Source organism: Manis javanica, chromosome 15 (assembly GCF_040802235.1).
Source record: "Manis javanica isolate MJ-LG chromosome 15, MJ_LKY, whole genome shotgun sequence".
In the NCBI taxonomy this organism is placed as follows: domain Eukaryota; kingdom Metazoa; phylum Chordata; class Mammalia; order Pholidota; family Manidae; genus Manis; species Manis javanica.
The window spans coordinates 59991612-60018984 of NC_133170.1; the positions used below are offsets into that span (position 1 = coordinate 59991612).

At 46.5% G+C, this 27373-nt stretch overlaps 1 protein-coding gene across 3 annotated transcripts in view; it reads left to right on the top strand.

Annotated features, from left to right (window-relative positions):
* The first annotated feature begins 5284 nt into the window (after nucleotides 1–5284).
* ACVR2B (activin A receptor type 2B) overlaps nucleotides 5285–27373 on the top strand; it is a 39636-nt gene continuing 17547 nt past the window's right edge. For 2 of the 3 annotated variants that reach the window (XM_073223931.1, XM_073223932.1), the window contains exon 1: nucleotides 10730–11064. In XM_073223931.1, the coding sequence (XP_073080032.1) occupies nucleotides 10740–11064 (325 nt within the window). In that variant the 5' untranslated portion in view covers nucleotides 10730–10739. Of the gene's footprint in view, nucleotides 6782–10729; nucleotides 11065–27373 lie in introns of those variants that run through there. The other variant, XM_037014153.2, reaches the window with a different exon arrangement.

The window sequence follows — 27373 nt, forward strand, 5'->3', positions numbered from 1 at the left end:
AAATTAACAAAAATCCTAACATGTGATCAAATGCTCTATCACTAAGGCTGTGAAGCTGGTGATGCATCTAACAACTAGACACGGATGTGACCCAACAATTCCTCTGGGAACCTGCATCGAGACATAACTCCAACCTACAAACAACATCCATGGAAGGTAATTTATTATGAAGTTACCAGTAACAGCAAAATATTTGGAAAGAAGCAAATATTATTACTATAGGACTGGTTGAATGCTATGGTACATTTACATAATAAAAAAGAATGAAGAAGATCTGTATGTACTGATGTGGGGCGCATTTCACAAACAGGTGACATTTCCCTATTTTAATCCCCTCAGCAAAGTTTTGTTTTTTGCATACATGTCTAACACATTTTATTGATCTTATCCCTAGTCATTTTTTTTGGTATCATTAATATACAGTTACATGAGCAGCATTGTGGTTACTAGACTCCCCCCATTATCAAGTCCCTCCCACATACCCCATTACAGTCACTGTCCATCAGCATAGTAAGATGCTATACAGTCATTACTTGTCTTTGTGCTACACTGCCTTCCCTGTGCCCCCCTCCCACATTATGTGTGCTAATTGTAATGCCCCCTTTCCCCCCTTATACCTCCCTTTCCACCCACCCTCCCTAGTCCCTTCCCCTTTGGTAACTGTCAGTCCATTCTTGGGTTCTGTGAGTCTGCTGCTGTTTTGTTCTTTCAGTTTTTGCTTTGTTCTTATACTCCACAGATGAGTAAAATCATTTGATACTTGTCTTTCTCCTCCTGGCTTATTTCACTGAACATAATACCCTCTAGCTCCATCCATGTTGTTGCAAATGGTAGGATTTGTTTCCTCCTTATGGCTGAATGATATTCCATTGTGTATATGTACCATATCTTCTTTATCCATTCATCTACAGGATGGACACTTAGGTTGCTTTCATTTCTTGGCTATTGTAAATAGTGCTGTGATAAACATAGGGGTGCATATGTCTTTTTGAGACTGGGCTCCTGCATTCTTAGGGTAAATTCCTAGGAGTGGACTTCCTGGGTCAAATGGTATTTCTATTTTTAGTTTTTTGAGGAACCTCCATACTGCTTTCCACAATGGTTGAACTAGTTACATTCCCACCAGCAGTGCAGGAGGGTTCCCTTTTCTCCACATCCTCGCCAACACTTGTTGTTCCTAATCTTTTCTATGTTGGCCATTCCTAACTGGTGTGAGGTGATATCTCATTGTGATTTTAATTTGCATTTCCCTGATAATTTGCGATGTGTAGCATCTTTTCATGTGCCTGTTGACCATCTGAATTTCTTCTTTGGAGAAGTGTCTGTTCAGATCCTCCACCCATTTTTTAATAGGGTTATTTGCTTTTTGGGTGTTGAGGCATGTGAGTTCTTTATATACTTTGGATGTTAACTCCTTGTCAGATATGTCATTTACAAATATATTCTCCCATACTGTAGGATGTCTTTTTGTTCTGCTCATGGTGTCGTTTGCTGTACAGAAGCTTTCCCTAGTCATTTAAGTACATTTCTTAATTGTAGTAAAATAGGTATACATAAAATTTACCATTTTTTAAGTATACAATTCAGGGGTGTTAAATATATTTACAGTGTTGTGCCACCATGACCACCATCCATTTCCAGAAGTGCTTTTACCATCCCAAACCTAAACTTCTTACCCATTAAACCACCACTCCCATTCCCTTTACCTCCCCGGCATGACCACTATTCTACTTTGTTTTTATGAATTTTTCCATTCTAGATACCTTCTATAAGTGGAATAATACAACACATATCATCTTGCGTCTGGTTTATTTCACTTAACATGATGTTTTCAAGGTTCCTCCATGTGGTAATTGTAAATATAGAACACATTCATTCTTCTGTTGATGGACACTTGAGTTGTTTCCACCTTCTGAATATTGTGAATAATACTTCTATGAACCCAGGCATACAAATACTCATGTGAGTCCCTGCGTTCAGTTCCTTCGGGTACATGCTCAGAAGTGGAACTGCTCGGTCATGTAGTGATTCTGTGTTTAACTTTTTGACGAACTGTTTGTTCCTCAAAACTGCTGCTGTTTTCCACAGCAGCTGTACTATTTTACATTCATACCAGTAAGCCCAAGGGATCCAATTTCTCCATGTCCTTGTCAGCACTTGTTATTTTTTGTTTTTGTTTTGTTTGAGGTTTTGTTTTTGATTATAGCCATCTTTATGGGTGTGATGTGGTATCTGAATAGTTTGATTTGTGTTTCCCCAGTGACTAGTGCTGTTGAGCATCTTTTCATGTGCTCATTGACCGTATATACTTAATTTTTTGTGATGCTGATGTAAGGGTATTTCATTTTCCATTTGTCGGTTTTTATTGCTAGCTTAAACAAATACTCTATGGTATCATTGCTAGTATATAGAAAGTGATTTTTGTTTGATCTTATATCTTGCAGCCTTACTAAATTCACTTATTAGTTCTAATAGTATTTTGTACCAGTAGGATATTTAGGATTTTCTATGTATGTCATATCATTTGTGAGAAAAAGACTGTTTCACTTTTCCCTTTCCAATCTTTCTTTCTTTTTCCTTATTGCCATGGTTGGAACCTCCAGGATAACGTTGAATGGAAGTGGGGGAACCATCATCCTGACTCTCCACTCTGAGCGTCCTGGGTGTTCGGTGAGGACTTTCCACTCTGGCTGGTTAGAATGAAAAACTTCTCTTTCCTCTGTGATTTCTCAGAGCTATTCAGTTTATGGCTCTTCTCTCTTTTCCTCACCTCATAGAATTTTGTTATGTGTATGTGAAACTCAGAATTCAGCCCAAGACCCAAGGAGCATCCTCTGCAGAGCTCCAGCTTTCTCTATGCAGCTCTCTCCTTTCCAGTACCCTGCCTCTCAGATTTGTTGCAGCCTTTCTGATTCCAGTCTCTGTCTGTCCTCCACTCTGCGAGGTTGCCTGGATCTGCTTGGGACATGCTTCCTGCATTGTGGGCTGGAATTTGTCTGCAGACAGAAAGTAGGGGCAGCCCGGTAGGAGGCTCACTTTATTTGTTTCATTTTTCTCAAGGATTATAGCATTGTCCAATGTCCTAAAATGGTTGCCCCCTATATTTTTTCCAGTTTCCTTGTTATGGCAGTTGTGCAAATACCATTCCAGTTACTACATGATGGCTGGAAGTAAATAATCTTACCCAGCTCAGTTTTGGTTCCACTTCTAGCAGTTTCTCCTCAATGTAGGAATCTGACCTAAAAGGGAGACCTGGCTGGTCAGTTTTAGAGTTTACAGCGACCATGTTCCAGCTCCTTCTATTCTTACCAGAGTATCCTCACATTGACTTGCTATTGGATTGGGGGAACCCCTCCCAGTTGCACCCACTATTCTTAAGTTATTGAGCCATGTTTTCCAATGAATATCATTTAGTTATTTGGGGATTCTATTGCTTGTTCCCAGGTGCCTCGTCCGCCTTGTCTTCCTCAGCTTCCTCTTGCACAGCTGCTAGTCCATGAAGCTTTTATTGTTGTTGGTAGTTTATAGTTTGTCGCCATGTACTTGTATTTTGGTGTTATGGGGAAACTTTGTCACCTAGTTTTATTGTAAATGTACATAGATTTTTTTTTTCATGTAGTCCGTGAGGATTCTGGAAGATTCAAAAACTATGCAGCCACCATCCTAGTCACCACCTTCCCAGAATCAGTAGACGTTTTAAGAGCCGGAATATAATTTACCATGCTCCTTTCCTGCCCCGTCCCCCCTCTCTGCAATAGAAGCATGTATCAAAATGTAGCATCTCTTAGCCTGTGTCCCTGAATTATTACAACAAATACAGCTTGCTTGGTGACACATAGTGGACATGCTGGGTATGTAAGAAATACATTTTGTTGTCCTAAGACATTGAGATTTTGGGATTTTCCATTAGCACAGCATAAATCTAATCTATTTTGAGAATTAGAGAGTTACCTTCCACCAAAGGCTATTAATTTAGTTGACCTCAAGATAGCCACATTAAGACAGGATGGGGAAAGAAGTATGGCAGCAAGGAAGAAAAGAAACAAAACAGTTTGAAAAATACATAGGAAATAACTTTTGATGCTGTTGATGACACACAGAACAGATTAGAAATAGCTTATTAAATCTGGGGAATTGCATTGCCAAGGAAACCATGGACTCACCCCCATTATAAAGTGTGAATGGTACCCCCTGTCATTGTTTAATGCAGTACCACTGTGCCTAAATTACCCACTAATATATACTAACATATATATTACCCCATATCTCTCATAATTACCCACAACAATATATCTCTAATCGGGACCTCTCAGAAACAGAGAGGCTGGGGCCACTTCTGTTTTTTTAAATGAAAATACAAAAACTGTGGTTACTTTTAGTTTATCTTGCCCAGTGAATGCATTAAACCCTCACTATGCAATGCTTTATAGTGATGCAGATACCAGCTCATATAGTACTATAGTTTTTCATCTTCTTCCATTTAGCTCAATACTGAAGAAACACTAGCTCAATATTTCTTCCTAGTTCCCTTGTTCTGACTTTAATTATTGAGGAGAGAGACTAGGAGAAGAGTGGTCCCAACACAGAGAATGCCTGAATGGCAGAGCTCCCTGCCATAAATTCTATAGTGGGCACTTGTTTTTTGCCTTTCAGTTTCCAGTCACTCCATGTCTGATATCAAATGTAGTATTTAGTATTCCTGTAGTTCAAAAGAAAAGAACACCCAAACCAAACTTGCTTTCCAGATATCCATCATCACCTTTCCCCACCAACCTAGTATGTGCTCAACAGACTAATGAACAAAACGCTGGCAGAGAGAGGCTGATCCCATACGTGGATTTCAGTCTCCCAAGAGGACCAGGGGAAGAATATTCCAGCAGTGTAATGGGGATTTTGGGGGCTGTACGGCAGAAACAACCTTAATGTGTCTGAGGAATAGAAAGCAGGACAGTGTGCCTGGCTGATAATGGTGCACTCCTGTGGGATTGCCAAATGCCCTCCCAATACACAGCCAGGGTGCCCCGTTTGCACTGCTTCTCCTTTGGCACATGGTAGAATTCAGTTGTTACTATACAGGGGTTGTGGCAAGGGGGCGCTGTAATTTTCAACACAGGATTTTCCAGAGCTGGAAGAGAACTTTAGAGACCCAGAAAGATTTCTGGGTAGTGACTCCTAAGAGTGGTCCCTGAGGAGTTCCTCCTGATTTGGAAATGGGGGGTGGGGGACCCTCATTTCAACTTCAATCAAGACAATATGTTCATAAAAATTTGTTTGAATATGATTTCTGCTATTTAAAAAATGCAAAGCACAGAAGGAATTTAACCTCTTCATTTCTGTATAAGGAAATTGAGCTACAGCAGTGTAATAACTCAGACTTCCAGTCCCACCTCCTTTCTCGCTGCTCCTGTCCTGCTCTGCGCCAGGAAGGCTGTGGCAAGTCTGGAGACTGCAGAGAACACTTTCTGTATGCAAGGATCCCGCACCTCGCCCCTGAGCTGTGCTGGGTTCTCCAGCTTTAGCTGGGAGCCCCATCTTGACCCCAGACTCTGGTTGGGTGATAAGGAAGGTGGAATCTGAGATGGAGAATCGGCCCAAGGAGGTGGCTGGCGGTGAGGCGGACAGCAAGTCATTGCTAAGCAGGATCGCCAGCTGCTGGGCTGGGGGCAACTGGGAAAATTCTGAAGGTGCAGACTGGTGGGGTGCTGAGGATCGTTTGGGGTGAGAGTGGGGAAGCACGCTGCCGAGGCCCTTTATAACCACTGCAATTCGCTGTGCGGAGCTCCAGGCCCCCCCTACTTGGATGGGTCCCCTGTCACGCCTTTGTTTGGGGTGGAGTAAGTCAGTCTTTTCCTATTGATTAATTTGCCCATCAAGGAAGACACGACTCTCCTATGGTTCATTGTGGCCCCCACCTCACAGGTGTGGGAAGGAAACGAAGGGAAATCCAGGCCAGAGTCCCGGGTCGACTGCCCACGTCCGGGCCGCAGGGCAGCAGGCGTTCGGGAGCATGGGCTCCTGCACGGAGAATCCAGGGGTCCCGCGTCCGGAGTGCCAGGTCCGAAGGTCCCGGGTCGGGGTGCCCAGGGACCCGGGAGTCCCGGTATCCGAGGTCCAGGGTCCCGGGCACCCAGGTAGTCCCAGGTCCTGGCGTCCAAGGCCTGAGCCAACATTCCGCGCACGCCCCTCCTTGCGCTTCAGCGCCAGTGGGCGCGCGGTCCCTGGGCGGGGCGGAGCCTCGGTGTTGCTGTTTTCGGGGCTCCGCCCCCGGGGGCGCGGACCACGCGGCCGGAGGGCCCGCCCCCGCCCAGCTCACCGCCCCTTTGTATCCAACATCCGGGCTTCCCCGCCGGCCGCTCCGCGCCGCGCTCGGGAGCCATTTTGGACGCGGTTCAGCTCCCCTCCCCCCGCCCCTCCCCCGTTCATGGCCCCTCCGGACTCGGCCCCTGCGCCCGGGGCCCGGGCTCAGCCCCGCCGCGCTATGCCTGAGCCGGGCGCGCCCCGGCCCGCGCCCCGCCGCCGCCCCCCGGCCCCCGCGTCGCCTCGGAACCCGGGCCGCAGCCCGCGCTGCCCGCAGCGACCCTGAGCCTGGCCGCCGGAGCCTGCAGCTGCCGGACGGAGGCGCAGGAAGCGCGCGGGGAGTGAGGCCGAAGGAAGGGGCGGGAAGGAGAGCGCGGCCGCCGCCGGGCCCTACGCGCGGGCTCCGGGCGTCCGCGGGAGGCGTCGCAGAACATGACGGCGCCCTGGGCGGCCCTCGCCCTCCTCTGGGGATCGCTGTGCGCGGGTATGGACGGGGCGCGGCGGGGGCGGGCGGTGTTTACCAACGCAGGGCGGGCCCGGCCTCCGCGCAGCCGGCTCGCACCTCCCGGGCGGGGCTGGGGGCGCGCCGGGAGCCCCGCTCGCGGTCTCGTCTATGCGGCGACCCCAGGATGGGGGCCGGGACCCCGAGGTTCAGGCTACGCGGACGACCCAGGAGTGAGAGGGGGACCGAAGCGTGGGGAAGGTGGCTCGGAGGGCCGGACTGTAGGTGCAGCGGCGGCTGGGGGCCGGATCGCGCGACCCTTGCTGCTGCGCGCGCGAAGCGAAGGGGGCTGCTTCACACTCGGGGACCCCTCCGTCCCACCCTACTAGCGGCTGCCCAGCGTCCACCGAGACGCCCCTTCCTTTCCTGCGGCGGCTCCAGGTCGCGAGGAGCGGCCGCCCACAGCACCGCTTTGTTTTGGGCGCCTGGGAGGGAGGTGGGGCCCAAGAGCACCCAACGGGTCTGCGCGGGCTCTGGCGTCCGAGAAGCACGTGGCGGGGCCGGGTGACTCGCGGGGCGGCTTTCGGCTGGCGTGAGTGTTGGCGCGGGTGCTGGTGCGCGCGGACTTCCGCGGGAAGGCGTCGTCTCAAGACCGGGACACCGGCTTTTTTGTTGACGTGCGGGCGCGCCCACTTCGGTGTGGGCTCGGGTTCGCAGGGCTCCGGGCAGCCACGAGAAGCGTGGGGAGCCGTGCGCCAGCGCCGCGGGGCCAAGCCCGGGCGGCCGGTGCCGGCGCTGCGCGTCTTTGTTCCCAGCCCCCATTACACATGCAGCGCGGGTTCCCCGCCGCCGCGGGGTCGAAGCGCAGAGTCTGGGAAACCCGCGGAGGGCGGGGTCGGATACGCAAGGGCGGGCCGGTGATCCCCGCGCTGCCGCTGATGGGGTCCGGGAGTCCCCATCCCATCCGTACCCCGCGGTATCCGTCTCCTTTGCAGTGTAGCGGGGCGTTAGCGGTCTACACCCGAAAGCAAGTGAGTTTTCGGCGTGGGACTTCGAGCTGAGTAGCTTGAGTGCAGAGACCGCAGGACAGAGACCCCCTTGTTAGTACCTGGGCACAATGTGGGAGGGGGCGTCATGGTTCTTTTTGGAGCCGTTTCTTGTGGTGGAAGCAAAGTACTGGTGGTATTGAACTTGTTTCTCTCTCTGTCTTGTAAGTGCTGTTTTGAGATGCTTTTTCCCGGGAATGAGCGCTCTGCAGTGAAGGGAAGGCCTTGGAGGGGGGAGGGCCGCCTTCCAGGGCAGGACAGTCTCAGACCTGGAGCCCTCTACCTAATTCGTGTCGGTCGGCCTCGCAGTCTCACCGGCCCCCCTGATTAGGCTTGTTACGGTGGGATGCGCCCCTCGAAAGACTGCATTTTTCCTTGGCTCCCATTTCCTGGCTTGGGCAATGCTGAGCACTGCACTCTGCGTGGTGGGGCAGCCTGGGGTGAGATGAGTCCAAAGGACTGTGTCCTGCCCTGGGAGTGAGGTGGGGGTCACTGGGTGCTTCGCGTGGTCAAACCAGGCATTCCGGTGGCCACTGCCCTGACCTTTGAGGAGCTGTGGTCCGTAATCATTCCTCTTCCCCAAGCCCAGGTGAGGGCGGAGCTGGCCCTCTGGCTCCTTTGACTTCGTGGGAGGCGTCCTGTCAGGCTCGTGGCTTGCTGCTTAGAATTACCCTGCCCCCTATGGCACACGCTGTTGTAGGAGGAGGAGCCACAGGAAGGATAGTGTGAACCAGTATATACCTTACAATTTTCTATTAGTCTTTAAAAGAAAAAAGGTGTGTCTTAGACTGTTGTGGCTGCTATAGCAAAGTAGCATAGACTGGGTGACTTAAACTAACAGAATTTCTCATAGTTTTGGAGGCTGGAAGTCCAAAATTGGGTTGCCAGCATGGTGGGGTTCTTCTGAGGGCCCTCTGCCTGCCGTGCAGGTGGCCGCTTTCTCACTGTGTCCTCATGAGGCCTTTTTCCCTGCTTGTAGGGACAGAGGTGGGAGGGAGCTCTTTGTCCCTTTTCCACTAACCCTATCATGGGGGTTCACCATCAGGAACCAGTCAAATTACCTCCCAAAGGCCCATATCCACATGCCATCATATTGGGTGTGTTTCAACATACTGGTTTTGAGGGGACACGTATTCAATCCTGAACAAGGTGAAATTAATGGTATATTTTATTTAACCTAATATATACAAAATAATTACTCATTTCAACATGTAATCAATGTTACAGTTAAGGATACATTTTGTTTTACTTTGTACCGTCATCCAAGTTCCAGTGTGTATTTTGTACTGAGAAAACATCTCAGTTTAGACTTTGCATATTTCAGGTGCTCAAAAGCCTTACTTTGCTAGTGGCTACCATATTGAATGGTGCAGGCCTAGAAGAAAAGACAGAATTTATGCTGTAACAAGGGTATACAGTGTTAACTGTTAAGTCAGTGTTGAGTTGGTTCTGTGTCTTTTGTGTTCTGGGCCTGACCCAGTGTCCCTGGGAGCAGGTCATGTGGCCCTTGTGCCTTGTGGTAGGTGTCCCTGACATACCATGTATCCCATAAGGGCTCCTGACATCTGTCTCTACTTGGGGTTCAGATCAGGTTCTCATTGGGGTGAGGTGGAGCGTCTTTTGAGTGGAATGTCAGGAGTGGCTGGCTGGGAGGAGGAACTGAGTCTGGAGTGTCCCGCCAGGATGTGCCCCTGTCTGCCCTCAAAGGCTGGCTACTTTTACCCAGAGATGTCCATTTTCTCAGGGAGAGGTGTGTATGATGAGTGAAGTGATCCTTAGGCCCAGCACAGTGATAGCACAGCAGGCAGGACAAACCACAGAGCCTGGGCCATTGGTACCCTTGCCCGGGGAAGGGTGTCCTGTCCTACCTGACCTTGTACCTGCTGGGCACTCCAGGCTCTGCCTTGTGTGCCTGGGCTGCCCTTTGGGAGCACTGGGTACCCTCCTCTGCTCTTGGAGGCTCTTCTAAGGTAGGAGATGTGAGAAGAAACTCAGACCCTACAGACCCCATGGCTTCCCACAGCTTGGGAGGTGCTACCCTGCAGGATCTTTTTTGGGCATGGAGAGTCCCCAAATAGCACCTGGCTCTCCCCTGGCACTGTTCACAGGAGGAACAACAACTATAGGGATTCCAGTGAAAGCCCTGATTCTACACTGGTCCTTTCTGTCAGGGCCCTCTGAGAATCTGATGAAGGCGGTGGACCCTTCCCCCATGAACAGACAAACCCAAGGGACTGTGTGTGTGCACTATTGTGCATGCCCACTTTTTCCCACTGAAACAAGGACCTGGTGGCCGCCTGGATTGGACTCCGTAAAGTTCTGGCTGTCCTGCTGCACATGCCCGCTCTACCAGTCCTGAGCAGCAGCTTGCTGTGCTGGGAGAGAGGCACACTGGGCGTTTTTCCACATTGCTGTCTGCGCTTACCTGTTTTAGCCACTGGACATGATTCTTCTGCCTGTTGTGATTACACAGCCCTGGGCTGCCCCTTCTCTAGGAAGTCCACCCTCAAGGGCCAGTGCGTTCAGTCTCTTCCTGGGAGCTCAGGGTAATGCAAGTGAGGAGCAGTAGCATCAGGTTAGGGCCAGATGGGCTTGCAGACACTGGCCTGTTCTTGTGGACGCAACCTGGGCCTGAGAGTAAGTTCTGAGAAAGACTGGGGAGCACCCTCAGGCAGGGTCCTGGCTGGGTAGATAGACCTTATTTTAGAACAGTTTCTCAGCCTCCGCGCTTCGCACTGCGGACGCGATGATTCTTCGCTGTGTGTGTGCGCGTAGGAGGCGGGCGCATAGCTGTCTTGGGCTCTACGGGATGTTTAGCAGCATCCCGGCCTCCGCCCCTTAAACGCTAGTGTGATAACCGAAACGTCCTCCGAAGAGCCGGTGCAAAATCGCCCCAGGTGGAGCACCTGTAATCTACGGGAGGTACTGAGCTTGTGGAGTGGCATCAGCGGGGCATGGGGCGGTGCGTGCGCCCCGGCCGGTCGGCCGACCGCCCGTCGGGGTGGACTGTCTTCAGCCGGACGTCCCCGCGGTGCCAGCTGCCCGGCAGCAAATTTGGTTCGGGTTCGCCGGTCGGGAGGAGCGCTGGCCCCTGCCAAGTCCTGGCGCCCACGAGTCTTCCAGGGCGGCTCGGGTTTCGGTGCCCGCCCCCCGGCCGCTGCAGGAGAGGAAGGCCGGTCGGCCGCGTCGCTCGCCCGGAGCTGCCGGAGGCGGGGGCCATGGCCTTTCCTGCGCGCGGGTCCGGGCCTGCGGGCGCCCCGGGGCTGCCTGTCCGCGAAGGTACAGGCCGTGGGTGGGCCGTGCTAGCGGCAGTCCCCAACTCGGCCAGGGAGGGTTTGCCGGGCCCCCTTCATCTTGAGCTCGGGTACGCACCTCGCCGCCGGAACCTGGCCACCGCCGGGACTCTCAGGCGGGAGGAGCAGTCCCGGAGCTGCTCTAGACACCGTGCGGGGAGGCTTGTTCCCACGGGCTCCTGGCTGGGGCGGGGACCCGGTTCTGGCGCCCTCCAGGGCTTTTTCTCCGGGCTGGGTCCACAGCTCGGGGCCTGGAGGTGCCTGCCGCGCACTGCCTGGGTCAGGGCTTCTCCGCGGGTCTGCCTGCGGTAGGTCTGCCCGGGTCTCTCTCCTCTGCCCGCGGCTCCGCACCCGGCCGGGCTGGGTGGCGGGTGGGGCGCCGGGAAGGAGGCCGCTCTTGGGGCTTCTCTCCGCGGTCCTGTGCGGCGAGCGCCTGCGCCTGTTTACAGACGTCCCTCTGCCGAAGTGTCAACTGCGCTCTAACGCCCGGGAGGCTAAAATTGGCTCTGGAAGTAAAGGGAGGCGGATGGGAACCCTGGGGCCGGGGCTCCGCGGCCTCTTGGAAGGCGTGGCCAGGCCAGCTGCCGCCTGTCGGTCTGGAGGAGGGCCGGCCTTCTCGGCCCGAGCGGAACCGCTGCCTCTGGCGTCGATGTCCCTTCTGGCTGGTGCAGCGGTGCCCAGGGCCGTCAGATGCTAGGGACAGCGCCTTCTGCTGTGCGGCGTCCTTCACAGCCGTCCCACCTGTCTCCTTGACTCTGAAAGGTGGGGAGTCTCAGAGCCCTGGCCGGCAGCCATGGGCTAGGAAACCCTTGTACTCTGTGTACTTCGGGGACTTTTACTTTTCACCCCAGAATCGACATTCCCTTCAGGTGCTCACCAGCTGGGAGGACCAGGGCCTCCCTGGAACTGCTGGCTTCTGTGGGGGTGGGGTAGAGAGGAGCCCTGTGGACCAGGCCTCATGAGGAGGGCCAGCTTCTCTGGGCCCTGAGGACACAGGGGCTCAGGGTCCTTCTGCTCTGGCGCTTAGAAAATAGTGGGGCAGAAAGGTGAATTCTTGTTTTCTTCCCACCTGCCTTGGCCCCTCCGGTGAACCCCCAACCTGAGAGGGGTCCTGCAGTGCCCCCTGGGGGAAGAAAGCCAAGGTAATGCAGTCCTGCCTTCCCTACCCTGAAAAACTGCTCCCAAACCTCCCCTCACCCAGGGGCCTCCTGGTTAGCTGCCCTGTGATATGGCTGCTGGTGGAGAGCCGTCACTTTGGTCATGGCGTCTTTTACGATTTCAAATTCTATTAATTTTGTTTTCACAAATAATATATACATTCAACTGCTGAAATTAAGATGTTATAGATAAAAAAAAAACACAGGGTGCCCTTTACCACTCCTGCCCCTATTTGAGTCCTCCTCCAGAAGCGAGCCTTCTTAGGTTGGGCAGCTATCCTTCCAGACATTTTACCTCTGTATCTGTGGAAGTATCTAGAGAAATAGGGTTTTTCTTTTTTCAACCTTACTGGTATTGCTCTTTTTCAAACATCTAATTGGATTATAAAATACATATAGAACAGTGAAATTGTAAGTGACAGCTTGATGGCTTTCCACAAACTGAGTATACCCATGTAATGAGCCTCCAGATCAAGAATCAGAAATTTACCAGCACCCCCCCACGCCCTCTTTTGATCCATTCCAGTCTCCACACCTGAACCTAGGGGTAACGGCTATCCTCACTTATAGCAGCATATGCTAGTTTTGCCTGTTTATGTGCCTTATGTGAATGAAATCTTACAGAATGAACTGTTCTGTGTCCATTTTTTGCCCACCATCTTTGTGACTTGCATCCGTTTTATTGCATGTCATGGCTTTTTAAACTCAGATATGTTGTGGCAATCTTTGTAATTTGTAAGGATCTACCTTGATCTTTTTAACAGCTGTGTGTAATTTCGAAGTTTGGATATATACTGCATTTTATATAGTTTATTGATGGGCTTTCTGATTATATACAGTTTATGCAGATTGTGTCTCAGGATGAATTGATGAGGAATTTCTGGGTCATAGGACAAGTGTTTTAAAATTTTATTACATACCAAGAAATGGCCATACTGGATTTTTAATTTTTTTTAAAAAAATTTGAGGCTTCCCTGATAACAGCAGTGGGGCAGAAGCTGGGTGAGATGGCAGGTAGCCCTAGGTGGAAAGCTGTGAGCATCTCTTCCCCTCCAGAAGTGCTAGATTATATAGGTTGGAAATAGCCACTTTATGAAGGGTGCTCACTTCTGCTGGTCTGGTGTCTGAGGAGAGCCAGAGAGGCTGCTTCCTGTGTTTGAGCCTTGTGGTTTCTGTGCTGACAGAGGGCAGGTCACTGGGCTAGCTGGGGATGCTGGTCTGGGTTTGGGGGTGGATGTGCATGTGTGTGCCCACTAGCAGTGCGCCATGCTGCTTCCACCCACCAGAGGGACAGAGGCATTTGCTGTAGGTTGTGAGGAGCTGCAGGTAACGGGGCATACTAGTGCATTGGACAAGATCTTGGCATGGCAGAATCCTGGTTTCACATGTCGTGGTAATGGTAGTAGGGGGTATGGGAGAAACCTGTAGACAAACTATTTTAGAATCTGGTGAGAAGCTTCTCAGGGTACAAGGGTCTCACTGAGCTTCATGTAGTTCTTGGCTGAGTGTGTGCCTTGTTCTTGCATAACCTGTCACGATTGGCTAAAGAATTAAGGGAGACTGTTTGAGACGACTGGTTCCCCAAAGTCTCTGCTTTTCAAGTCATCTTCAGCATGCTTTCTACTCTTTCACTACTCTTTTAGTAGGATTGTTGTGTAAGCCCACTTGTCAGGCTCTTCTCATGGATTTAGGTGCCAGTGGATTTGTGGTCTTCTAGTATGAATGGTGTCCCAGTCAGCTTTCCAACATAGTACTGTGATGTGTGCTGTCTGTGTGTTTGGCTGCTGGGGCTGCTGTGTTAGAATATCACAGACTGCATGGCTTAAAGTAACAGAAATTAATTTTCTCACAGTTCTAGAGGCTGGAAGTCCAAGGTCAAGGTGCTGGAAGGGTTGGTTTTTCTGGTGAGGCCTTGCAGATTGCTGCCTTCCTGATGTGTCCCCACATGGCCTTTTCTCTGTATGTGTACACACTCGTGGTATCTCTTCTGTGTCTAATAAGGATACCGTTCCTATTGCATTAGGGCCCCACCCTTTCTTTTCATATTTCCAACTATATTTTAATTCAAGTATAGTTGATATACAACATTACATTGATTTCAGGTGTAGGGACCCCACCCATATGACCTAACTTAACCTTAATTACCTCTTTAAAGGCCTTATCTCCCAGTATAGTCACATTGGGGATTATGAGTTTTGGGGGAACACAACTCAGTCCATAACAGTGTGAAATAATAAAGTTGGCTAAAAATCAATTCTGTTTTCCTCTTGAGTTGCACTTTGGAAAGGAAGTTACTTTTCTCAGGACCCTGCCCTGGGGTCTCTGAGTTCTTGATTAGCACTTTTCCTGGGCAGCCTTATCTATCAGTGATGTTGGTTTCTTTGTATGTGTAGAGGGTGTCCCCTTTAGGTGTTACATGGTCCTGAAAATATGTCTAAAAGTTAGGTAAAAAGTAGGTATGAAGGCTTCCTGTTTGGTAATCAGGACAACCTGTTTCTGAAAGCACCTGGAAAAGACAGACAAACTAAGAAAATATCTCTAGTTGAGAGCATTGTACAGGTAAGAAGATAGTGACCCAGCAGGCCAGGATCTGTGTGAGAACTGAGGCCCTAGGGGGTGACTGTGACATTGTAGTCTGTTTTCAGTCCTTCCATATGGGTAACTAAAAGGCAGAGCATTGCATTTGATAGCCTTGTGGCTAGGAAGACAGGAATTATAGTTCAAAACAAAAGGGGGGTACAGTGAAGTCCTGGATTGGGACCCCAGAGACATAGGGGTGAGGGGGAACCAAAAGAAGACAAACTCTAAAGTTGGATTAAGGTGTTCTGGGATTAGTGGTTCCTGTAGCTGCCTACCAGAAGCACATGTAACATCATTCTAGAAATAAAACCACTCTAGGCCTCACATAATTTCTACAAACAATTTTGCACATACAATAATTGACTGATCATTTAGTATGAATAGTCAGCAGAAACGTCATAGTTTAAGCAGACCTGGATGAGCTCCATACTGGAGTTATCACACGTACTGAAAAATAGCAGTGCTCACTGTGTGATCAAGGATATGACAGGAATTTTAACAGAGAGCTAGAAAAATACATAACCAAATGAAAAACCTGCAGACTAACAGGAATTAAGAACTATTAAATGATTTTATAAGATTAGGTACAAATGAAGAGAGAATGGTAAACTGAAATGTAGATCAGAAGATAATGGACTAAACCCAGGAGAGAAAAAGATGTATAATACAGAAGACAGGGAAAGACAAATAGAGGGTGAAGTGAGAAAGTCGAAGATTTATGTAATCAGAGCCACAGAAATAAAGGACAGAATGAGGTAGATGAGACAATAGCTGAAAACCTTGTAAAACAAGACATTAAACCACAGATTCAAGAAGACTTGTGAACCTCAAGATAAAAAAATCAAAAAAACCTGCTCCAATCAGAAGCTAGACTTCTGAAAACCAGACAGCATCTTAGTAAGCATCAGAGAAAAAGGCATTACTATCAAAAGAGTAATGGTTGTATCAACAGCTAACTTCTCAAAAATAGCAGCCAGAAGACAAGAGAATTGATTGCCTTAAGTGCCGAAAGAAAGACTTGTCAACCTAAACTTGTGTATCAAGTGAGACTCCTTCAGGATTGGAGGTATCAAGTAAAGAGGGTATTCTTCAGGCAGAAGGAAAATATGCAGAAAGGAAGAACAATGAAAAATTTAAATATTTAGATATTTATGAGAGAAATGTGTTCTTGACTTTGAAATACATATAAAAACAAACCACAGGACAACATTGCTGTATGTGGTAGAGTGAAAATGGTATTTAATCTGAAAGTTCTTACATTGTCCAGAAACTACCAATTAATGTTAGATTTTGATAAATCAAGAGGTCATGCTGTAATCTCTAGGGTAACTACTAAAGGATAGAAAGATAACTTTCAAGCTAATAAAGGGGACAAATGGAAAAAGAGAAAATTCTCAAATTGAAAGGAAGGCAATAAAAGATATGGTAACATAGCATAGAGCAAGGAGAGAAATAGAGCTAATATCCCTAACGAATGTAAGATAAGCAAGAAAAGTTCTTAAAACATTTATAAATCGAATCCAGCAATATGTAAAAATAAGAATCAAGAGCACATCTCTTTATTCTAGAAGTGCATGGTTGACATAACAATTCGAATCTAATCTGCCATGTTAACAGAGTAAAGAAAAATTAAGGATTATCTCACTGGATGCAGAAAAAGAATATAGGATTAAACTTTATAATTACTCCTCACAGTAAAACAATTTGGAAATGCAAAGGACTGAAAAGGGCCAATGCTGTCTTGAAAAAAAAGAACAAGGGTGCCTACTGGATTTCTGGATTCACTGTAAAGCTATAGTAATTACAATGGTAAACTCTCAATGCAAGATAGCTAAATAGACAGTGGAATAGAATGAAAGCCCAGAAATACCCATGTATGGATAGATGCTTAATTGAAGACAGGAGAAATAAGATGGAAATTGGGAAATGAACAGTTTTTCCAGTAGAAGTCAAAGCATCTCAATTCTTTTTGAAATGATACTTCATAGTTACAAGAAGTTGTTTTAATACTGGGAAGTAGTGCTCACTGATGGGGGTCTCAACAAGGGAATAAGTTATCATTTTGGTATCTTGGTGTTACAAAAATTTCATTTTATAGCCACCCTAGCTTATATTGGCATGATACACTTATTTCTATGTATTTATTTTCAGCTTGTCTTTGTGAGTTTTTCAGATTTTCAGTTTTAGAATTTCTACTTGGTTCTCTTTTATAGGTATTTTTTCTCTGCTGAGATATCCTATCCATGCATTCTTTAGAGCATATTCTCCTTTGCTTCCTTGAGCCTACTTCTGATATTGTGATTTAAAAAAAACTTTGCTAATTTTAACATCTGATCATCAAGTCAGTCTCAACTGATTGTCTTTTCTCTTGAATATGAGATGTTTTCCTGTTTTTCATACAATCTCGGATTATAGCTGAATGCTATGAATGATAGTTGTAGAGATGCTGAATTATGTTCCTCTCAGTGATTATGTTTCTCATACCTATTGCTTTTTTTTTGTGTTGCTTTTGTGTTAGCAGATAGTTACATGGGCTATATTTATTGACTTTTTCTTCTCTGGTGGGCAGCTGCTGAAATATCTCTTTAGTTCCTTTTGGCTTACTTGTTTGCCTGGAATGTGTTCTGTGCCTGTGTAGTTATGGGTCAGCCAGAACTTTGAACAGAATTTTTGGGCAGACTGTGGCTCCCGTCCTGGGCCAGCTGTCCCCTCGTGTCTCTTGCTCATCATCTTGAGGACACCCATTGCATAACTCCTGTGTTGGATCCTTAGGTTTTTGTATTCTGTGTTTTGAATCCTCTTTTCTCTTTTTATGCTCTCATTTGGTGGAGCATATCCTCTAGTACCTTTTGAGAAAGGGTGGAGGTACATTTTTGTGATCTAGCATTTCTCTTTTCTGCCTTTACATTTCACTGATAGTTAACTGGGTATAGGCTCATCAATAGGAAATCTTTCTCCAAATTGTGAAACATTGCCCCATTGTATTCCAGCTCCCAAGTATTGGCTGTTGGAAGTTCAAAGCTGTTCCTCATCCTCATCTTTCATAGATGATGTTTCTGTCTGGCTAGACATTTATTGTAGGGTCTCTTCTTGTGCCCACTGCTGTGAAATTTCACAGTCATGTGCCTTGGTGGGGTGCCTGTTTTTATCCATTGTACTGGTCTTTGATTTTTTTTCCTTTGTCTTTCTGAAACTTAAAAAAAAAATTGGAATATGGTTGATGTACAATATTATATTGGTTTCAGATGTACAACAGTGATTTGATAATTTTATATATATATATATATATAAAACCACAGGACATATATATACATACATATACACACACACACACACACACACACTTCTGGAACTCTTATTTAGGTTTTGAACTTCCTGGATTGGGCCTCCAAATTCCTTGTCTTTTCTTTCCTCTTTCTGTATCTTTGTGTGTTTACTTTACTTTTTTGTGAGACTTCTTCAACATTATCTAATCTTTCTGTGCATGTTCATTTCTGCCAACATATATACTTCTTTTTAATTCCCGAGAGCTCTGTTTTCCTCTGGTCTTTTAACAATGCCATCCTATTTATTTTTCATGGGTACATTACCTTTTATCTCTGAAGATACAAAGTTTTGATGTTATTTTCTCCATGCATAATCTCTGTTTTCTCTATTTTATTTTTTCTTGTCTGTTTTTAGCCCTGTCTTTCAGCTAAGTGGCTTTCTTAGACCTGTTCATATTTACGGATGGACCTTAATACCAACTGAAAGCTCTGAGCTCATGAGTGGGACTCGTTAACTGTAGGATGATCCAGTTGGGCTGTTTTTGAACCTTGTTAGATCCTCCTGAGAAGTATTGTCTGTTTTCTGTTTAGGGGGTGGAGGTAACAGGCCTGGCTGCCAATACCCTGGAGGCCATAGGAATACACTCTTGCTTCAGTGTGGTGCCCATGCCCTCAAGTATTCCCCCCTGTCCAGAGGCTCTCTATTTTATCTTCTTCAGAAGGTGGCCTTCTACTCTGTTGGGTTGGGGTGAGGGGAGCCCTCAGCCATGGTGAGTGGCAGTGAGATTTGAGGATCTGGTTGCCTCTTACCAATAACGCTTCTGTCTTTGGACTTACCTTTACCCCACTTGTCCAGAGACACCGGTGCCACTAATTCCTGAGTTTTGGAGGGATCTGTGGTAGAAATCATGTTGCTTCTCTGCTTTCTCCACATCTAACTTAGGAGTCTCTGTGGTCATTTGACCACACTGAGTAACTGTTTGCAACTTCAGAATTTCATTTTTGTAGTTCTCTCCTGCTTTCTTGGTACTTACGGGTTTATGCCTTAAAAAACTTTGGTTCAATAAGATTACAGAAGAGGGAAAAGTAATATTTGTGTATAGTCCTTGACCTTTGCCTGGAAGCTTGCTTTCCAGGAATGGTGAGCCTGGAAAAAGGCAGACTCTCCAGGGACTTGTCCTGGACTCATGCTTTGTTCTGTGGAAGGGTATGCCAGGGACTTCTTGTAGAGTTGAAGCTGGAAATGCCTTGAGGTGACTGGCTTGATTCCTGTTCCTAGATGGGCTTCAGTTCCTCTTGTCACCTTTGGAAAATGCTACTGGACTTCCATTTATGACAATGACAGTGAACAAAACAGCTGAAAAACCTTATACACGATACATACAAATGCTGGAAAAAGTATAATAAATATCCTTTTTAAATGTCTATGCATGGCTGTGTGTATAAAAAATGAGGAAGAAGCAAAAGGGGACTGAACACTAGAGTTGTATACCTCCGTGGCTAAACTACTTCCCAGTGGAACTTGTCTCCATGGTGTAAACATGTGGGTCCAGCAGCAGTGTGGGCCTGTCTCCATGGTGTAGAGATGTGGGTCCAGCAGTGGTGTGTGAGGGACAGGAGAAAGAGTATAGAATTGAGACTGAGGCTTTCCCATGATAGGATTTCCATAATACTTACAATACCTCAGTGTTGTATGACTAGGAGGAATACCCTTTTGCTGACAAAGGGAATAGACATTGAAAATCTTGGCCTTGGTTGGTGGGGGGTGGGTAGTTTCCCCTAAGAATAAATAATTGTAGGTCTTTGCATACATGAGCTTAGAATTGGATTTTGTACCATCTCTGTTCTCTGGGAAGTTGACAAATTAAGGTGATTCCAGATTAATAATGTTCTAGAGAATTTGGCAAAAGCAAAAATATAAATTATCTTGGAAGGTTGCCCCCTCAAACTTGACCTCCTAGTGTTCCCACAGTAAAGGCTCCACTGAACGTAAGGTCTGTATCCAAAACAGAATTCAAACTTTTTAGAATCCAAAATTCCAAAACACAGGAGAAAGTAAGATACAATGAATGAAAATCAGAAATAACAAATGGCAGAAACAACTATGGAATTTAAATTATGGAATTATAAGACAAGGATTTGGAAGTATGACAACAGAATTAATTGAAATTGGCAAAAATGAAACTAGAAATGAAAATGATTACTGAATTTGTAAATTTAAGTAGAAGTGCTGAACAGCAAATTAGACACAGCAAAAGAGAATCAGTGAATTGAAGGTTAGTCCATATGGAATTCTCTATAATGATTCTTAGACACAGAATTGGAAAATATGAAAGCAGAGTTAAGGACTGGATAGAATGGGAAGATCCAATATACTTGTAATAGGAATTTCAGAATCATAGACTAGGGAGATGCAATCTCAAATTGATAATTTTTCAGAATTGATCCTAGACATGAGTCATTAGATTTAAAGCATATTCTTTCAAGCAGTATAAGTTTAAGTATACACTTAGATACCTAGCTTGTAGTAAAACTGTTAAGAGGAAAAAGACAGAGTATCTACAAAGTTAAACTATGAGCAGCCTTTTCAGCAAAAATAGTAGAAGCCAGAAGATAGTAGAATAATATTTTCAGAATCTTGAGAGAAAATAACTCAGCTTGGAAGTTTTTGTTCTTTTAAACTGTCAATTAGGAAACAGGGCAAAGTAATATTTTCATAAAAGCAAACAAAAGGTTTCTCCACCAAAAGATGTTTGCTGAAGGATGATGTTTCCGGACAGTGGTCCCAGAAGGAGGAACAGGGGCGGGTGTACAGACAAGCTGATGGCTGCACGGATAAATAAAATACTGACTATAAAACACAAATAATAGCTGCTTTGGGAAGCAGATAAAAACAACAATAACAGATTAACCACTAAACAAATCTGTTAAGCTAGTTAAATGTAAGTTGGGAAGAGATAATTGGAGTTAGAACAGTTCCTGTGAGGGACGGTAGAGATGTTGATTAACTTTAGGCTTTTAGCATAAATGTATATATTAAGATTTACAGGTCAGCTTGTAATAGAATAGAAAGAGAGTGTATTACTTCCAGACCAGAACTGGCTCATATGCAGAATTAAAAGGTAACCTGATATGGTAACAGTAGAGAAATTTAAACATAGCTTTAATCATAAATATATGGGACTTAGTTCTAGGTCAAAGCATAGATTGAACTGGAAAAAGAAAGATACAGAAATATTTAAAATAAAAGTTGGCAAGAGATAAATTAGGAAAATATTAACCATAGAAATGTCATATAGCTATGTTAGATTCAGATAAAACAGACCTCTTGGCAAAGAGCAAATAAACGAAGACATTATATAGTAAGGAAAGTTATCAAGAATATTTAAATATGTTGCTCATGTGAAACCTTCATGAGATTGTATGTCAATGACACCTTAATTTAAAAAATATTAGTTGGAAAAAAAAAGGAATATTTAAAGAATTTCTACAACTCTAACGAAAAGCAACCCACCAGAAAAATGGGAGAGGGTGTGAACCGGTAGTTCTCAGAGAGGCTTATAAACACAAAAAGGATGATTCAGTTCACAAATGGGAATCAAACTGTCACATGCCATTTAACAATGACCAGGTGAGCAAGTGCTGGGGGTGAGGGGGGAATTGATTGGTCTGCTGGGGTGAAGTGGCGCATCCACCTTGGAGAAGGCTGGACCATTTCTAATGTGTTGCCTGTGCCTAGAGCCTCTCCAGCCTGTGGGCATGGCCCCTGGGTCTCCTGGAGTAGCACCATGAGAGCAGAAGAGAACAGGAGGGCTCATGGTAGCAGTGTTTAAATCAGCAATATCGCTAACCAGTGGCAGTTAAGTCGCCATGAGGTTGTCCAGGGGACTCAGGCAGCCGCCCCAGGGTGTGTGCACCAGGGCCAGGCTGCCCGGGTCCAAACCTGGCTTTGATGCTTGATAAATAACTTGGGTAAGTTACTTCACCTCTTTGTGCCTCAAGTTTCCTCACCTGTAACATAAGGCCCCTCAGAGGGTTATCACGAGGATTAAATAAATTATTTGTAAAATGCTTAACATAGGGCCTGCTATGTGTGTGTTAAATAAACGTATCAGCTTGTTTGGCTCACGAATACACAGCTGGGGGAAAAGGAAGTGCTCAGGTTGCGTGTGGTTGCTAGAAACTCATAATCACAAGTTACTCTTGTGTAAAAGAAGTTCAGAGAGAAAGTGTAGGTGCATTTGGGTTCTTGCTGCCCTGCTGTACAGGTGGCACTCCATGATGCACGCGCACTCGGGCGTGTGGTGTGGCTGTCCCATGCTGCGGCCTTCCGCTCGGCCCCCACCTCCACTTAAGACTCCCGGGGCCCTTTTCCTGCCCATCAGTGCTCGGGTCATGGGGAGAGTGGTGAAGATGCTGCTGTGTGGGCCGGGGGAGAGTCATGCACACACCCATGTCTGCACTGGAGCCCCATCTTAGGGTTCTGGGCCCTTCTAGGCTCCTTTGGGGGAACCTGCCGGGGCAGCAGGTGCTCAGCTAACTACAGGGCCACCTTCTGAGGGGCAGGGCTGGGGAGCCTATGCGGAGGCCTTCGAGGGCGGAAGGCTGCCTCTCCATCCTGGGCAGACCTGGAAGCTGGAAAACAGAGGGGACCATGGCAGGCTTTCTCAGCCAGCTCTCAGGCATGGAGGTTTCTGGGAGAGTGCCTGCTGTGCTGATGCAGTGGTGGGTGGCATCCCCTTCTCTACCATACTCACATAGGTGGGCTGGGTACCTGCTCCCTGTGGACAGTGGGGGCTTCCAGGAGCCCAGGGCAGAGCATAGGCCACCCCCACCCCCCACCCTGTTGGAGACCGTAGTCCTCCAGGAGATGTTGGCTGAGCCCAGAGCTCATGGAAGCCCAGGCCAGGCGTGGCCAGTCTAGCACCCAAGTCCTCCAGTCAAGGCTCTGCCCTGGTCGCCCGCTTTCTCCACCCTTCACACTCCTCTTTCCCGTTGCACTGGGAGTCTCTCAGAGGCAGTACCATAGCAGGACTTGGCCCTTTCCTCCCCAGTGCACAGGGGACTGGGAAGCAGTCCTGCCAGCACCTGCACAGTAGCGTCCAACTCACCTGTTTAAGTCCATCTCCCTGGAAGTGTCGGTTCAGAGTGGAATCTGCATGTAATTTCTTTGGTGGTGGTGGTGGTGTGTGTCCAGGAGTGGGGTTTCTCTGCCCTGCCTGGACTGAGGGCTTGGGGACTTCCTTCCACCAAGGTGTGGCCCCTCTGGAACATAGGTGCACTGCCACTGGTGTGCCTGGTCCTTTGGAGGCCAGCAGGTGGCTGTGGCTCAGGGATGCAGTGAACCGCTTGCCTGGGTATCATCAGGTGAGCTGCCCTCAGGCCCTGAGGCAGCAGGTATGAGGGGGCACAGCTCCCTCTCCTGCCAGGAGGGGCTAGTGGGCTGGAGTTGGGGGAGTCTTCTGTGCATGGATGCCTGGGCCATGGGAGCGTGGGCAGGAGCCCTGTGTCTATTAAAAGGCAGAGGCGGCCTTGTGTTTGGAGTGTTGCCAGAGGCTATAAATAGCTGAGTGTGTGCAGAAGCAGTGTACAGGGAGGAGGGCGGAAGCGGGGAGTCCCTGGCTTCCAGCTGGCAGCAGAGGGTGGGTGTGGTATAGGAGGGCCATGGATTCCCCCAGTCTCCCCAGGTCTCCCTTGGGCTCTGAAAGCAAAGCTCTTGCAGGCATGGGTGTGCGCACCCATGACTTGGTCTGGGGCCTTCTAGTGGACCTTGTAGCGTGAAGGATGATCATGGGCAGCAGGGAGGGGTATGGCTCTGAGGTAACAGCAAACAACTAATTGCCAAGCATTGTTCTGACCATGTTTAAAATGCATGAACTCACAGCCCTAGGAAGTAGGTGGCTGTTACCCTTTTCACAGGTAGGGAAATGGAGGCATAGGGTGGTTCAGTAACTTGCCCAGAGACATACAGCCAGGAAGTGTTCAAGCCAGGATTTGAGTGAAGTCTGGCCAGCCTAAGGGTCCCTTTTTGTCTGTTAGAAGGATCTGCTCAGACGGGGTCCGGTGATATCCTGAATCCTTGGGGCCTGCTTGGAGCCTGGAGATTGGGAGTTCCCAGCCCTGTCTACTTGGGTCCTGCCCATGGTTGTGGCCAGAGGGGTCCCTGGCTGGTCAGTGGCCTGTAGAGAGAAGCTGGGCTACTCTCCATGTCTGCTGGTCTCCTTTAATCAGGCCCCTAGCCTTGCACAGGGGGCTTGCTGCCTAGGGTCTGAATGAAGATGGGACTCCTCTGAGGACCCTGGGACTTGGGCTGCAGGCTGCGGTCACCCTCCTGGTGTCCCCTTCCTCCAGAACCCTGCTGTGGCCAGGAGGGAACCATGCCCTTCAGTCTGTCGTTGGTCCTTCTCCCCACCTAACTACTGTGTGGGGAGCTGGTTCTAGCACTGAGCACAGTGCAGGCTTTTGCCCCAATCATCTTTACAGCCTTGAGGAGAGAAGCCTGACGTTTACAAAGCCATCAGTGGGCACATTTGTAATGTCTTCCCTTGCACACGTGTGTTCTCTGTGTTATTTTCTCTTGGGGATTCTCTTTGGTGGCATCTTTTTGTAGTTTCTTTTTTTTTTTTCTCCTATTTTATCAAATGTACATCACAGTGGTTGAATAGTATATCCCCACCAAGCCCATTCCCTTCCCGCTTGGTAACTACTAGTCCCTTCTCAATGTTTGAGTCTAATGCTGTTTTGTTCTTTCTGTTTTGCTTTGTTTTTATATTCCACAAATAAGTGAAATCATATGGTGTTTGTCTTTCTCCACCTGCCTTATTTCATTTGGCATAATATCCTCTAGATCCATCCATGTTGCTGCAAATGGCAGGATTTCTTTTCTTTTTAGGGCTGAATAATATTCCATTGTATATAATGTGCCACATCTTCTTTATCTGTTTATCTATTGATGGACACTTTGGTTGCTTCCATATTGTGGCTATTGCAGACACTGTGGTAATAAACATAGGGGTGCATGTATCTTTTCAAATCAGGGATTTTGTTTTCTTTGGGTAAATTCCTAGGATTGGGATTATTGGGTCAAATGGCATTTCTATTTTTAGTTTTTTTGAGGAACCTCCAAACTGTTTTCCACAGCAGTTGCACCAATTTGCAGTCCCACCAATAGTGTAGGTGGGTTCCTATTTCTCTGCACCTTTGCCAGCATTTGTTGTTCCTTACCTTATGGATGTTGGCCATCCTAACTGGTGTGAGGTGATACCTCATTGTGGTTTTAATTTGCATTGCCCCGATAATTAGCGATGTGGAGCATCTTTTCATGTGCCTATTGGCCATCTGAATTTCTTCTGTAGAGAAGTGTCTGTTCAGATCCTCTGCCCATTTTTTAATTGGGTTATTTGCTTCTTGGGTGTTGCAGCGTGTGAGTTCTTTATATATTTTGGATGTTAACCCCTTGTTGGATGAGTAATTTACCAATACATTCTCTTATACTGTAGGATGCCTTTTTGTTCTGCTTATGGTGTCCTTGCTGCACAGAAGTTTTTAGTTTGATGCAGTCTCACTTGTTCATTTTTTATTTTGCTTCCCTTGCCCGAGGAGATGTGTTCAGGAAAAAGTTGCTCATGTTTATGTCCCAGAGATTTTTGCCTATGTTTTCTTCTAGGAGTGTTTTCATTTCATGACTTACATTCAGGTCTTTGATCCATTTTGAGTTTACTTTTGTGTATGGAGTTAAGACAATCTAGTTTGATTCTCCTGCGTGTAGCTGTCCAGTTTTGCCAACACCATTTGTTGAAGAGGCTCTTTTCCCCATTGTATATACATGGCTCCTTTATCGTATATTAATTGACCATCTATGCTTGGATTTACATCTGGGCTCTCTATTCTTTCCACTGATCTATGGGTCTATTCTTGTGCCAGTACCACATTGTTTTGATTAATGTAGCTTTGTAGTAGAGCTTGAAGTCAGGGAGCGTGATACCCCCAGCTTTGTTCTTCTTTCTCAGGATTACTTTGGCTCTTCAGGGTCTTCTGTGGCTCCATATGAATTTTAGAACTATTTTTCTAGTTCATTGAAGAATGCTGTTGGAATTTTGATAGGGATTACATTGAATCCAGATTGCTGGATGTTGAATTTTGTCAAATGCTTTTGCAGCATCTATTGAGATGATCGTGTGGTTTATTAATGTGGTCTGTGATACCGATGGAATTACGAATATTGTACCGTCCTTGTTGCACCCCTGGAATAAATCCCACTTGGCCATGATAGATGATCTTTTTGATGTATTTCTGGATTCAGTTTGCTAATATTTTGTTGAGGATTTTTGCATCTGTATTCATTTATTGTTCAGAACCTCTGTTTCCTTATTTAATTTCTGTCTGCTTGATCTGTCTATTGATGGGAGTGGTGTGTTAAAGTCTCCTAAAATGAATGTGTTGCAATCTGTTTCCCCCATTAAATCTGTTACTATTTGTTTTACATATTTAGGTGCTTCTGTGTTGGGTGCATAGATATTTATAATGGGTATATCCTCTTGTTGGACTGACCCCTTTATCATTATGTAATGTCCTTTGCCTCTTATTACTTTCTTAGTTTTGTAGTTAATTTTGTCTGATATAAGTACTGGTGCTCCTGCTTTTTTCTCCCTATTATTTGAATGGAATACCTTTTACATCTCTTCACTTCTAGTCTGTGTATATGTCTTTGGGCTGAAAGGAGTCCCTTGTAGGCAGCATACAGTTGGGTCTTGTTTCTTTATCTCTTCTGCCTCTCTGTGTCTTTTGATTGGTGCATTCAGTCCATTTACATTTAAGGTGCTTATTGATAGATATGTACTTATTGCCATTTTAATAATTGTTTTTTGCTTTTTTTTAATATCTCCTCTCTGTTCCTTTCTTCCTCTCTTATATTCTCTTGTTATTGATGGTTTTCTTTAGTGTTGTAATTAGATTTCTCTCTCTTTTTAAAATTTAATTTTTTGTGTGGGTATTTATTATAATGTTTAGTTTTGTGGTTACCAGAGGTTCAAGGATAGCTTCTTTATTATATAATAATCTATCTTAAATTGCTGAATACTCCATTTCATACACAGTCTAACAGTACTTTTTTCCCCTTCTTTTTCCTCCACATTTTTTGTATTAATTTTCATAAGCTGCACTTTATTATCTGCACCAATTTATCCCTTGACTGGTTTTGTGTATAGTTCATTTGCTTCTTTTGTTTTAATTTTGTACTTGCTTCGTAATTATTTGGTCTACTACCTTTGCTGCGGGTTCATTTTCACTGGTG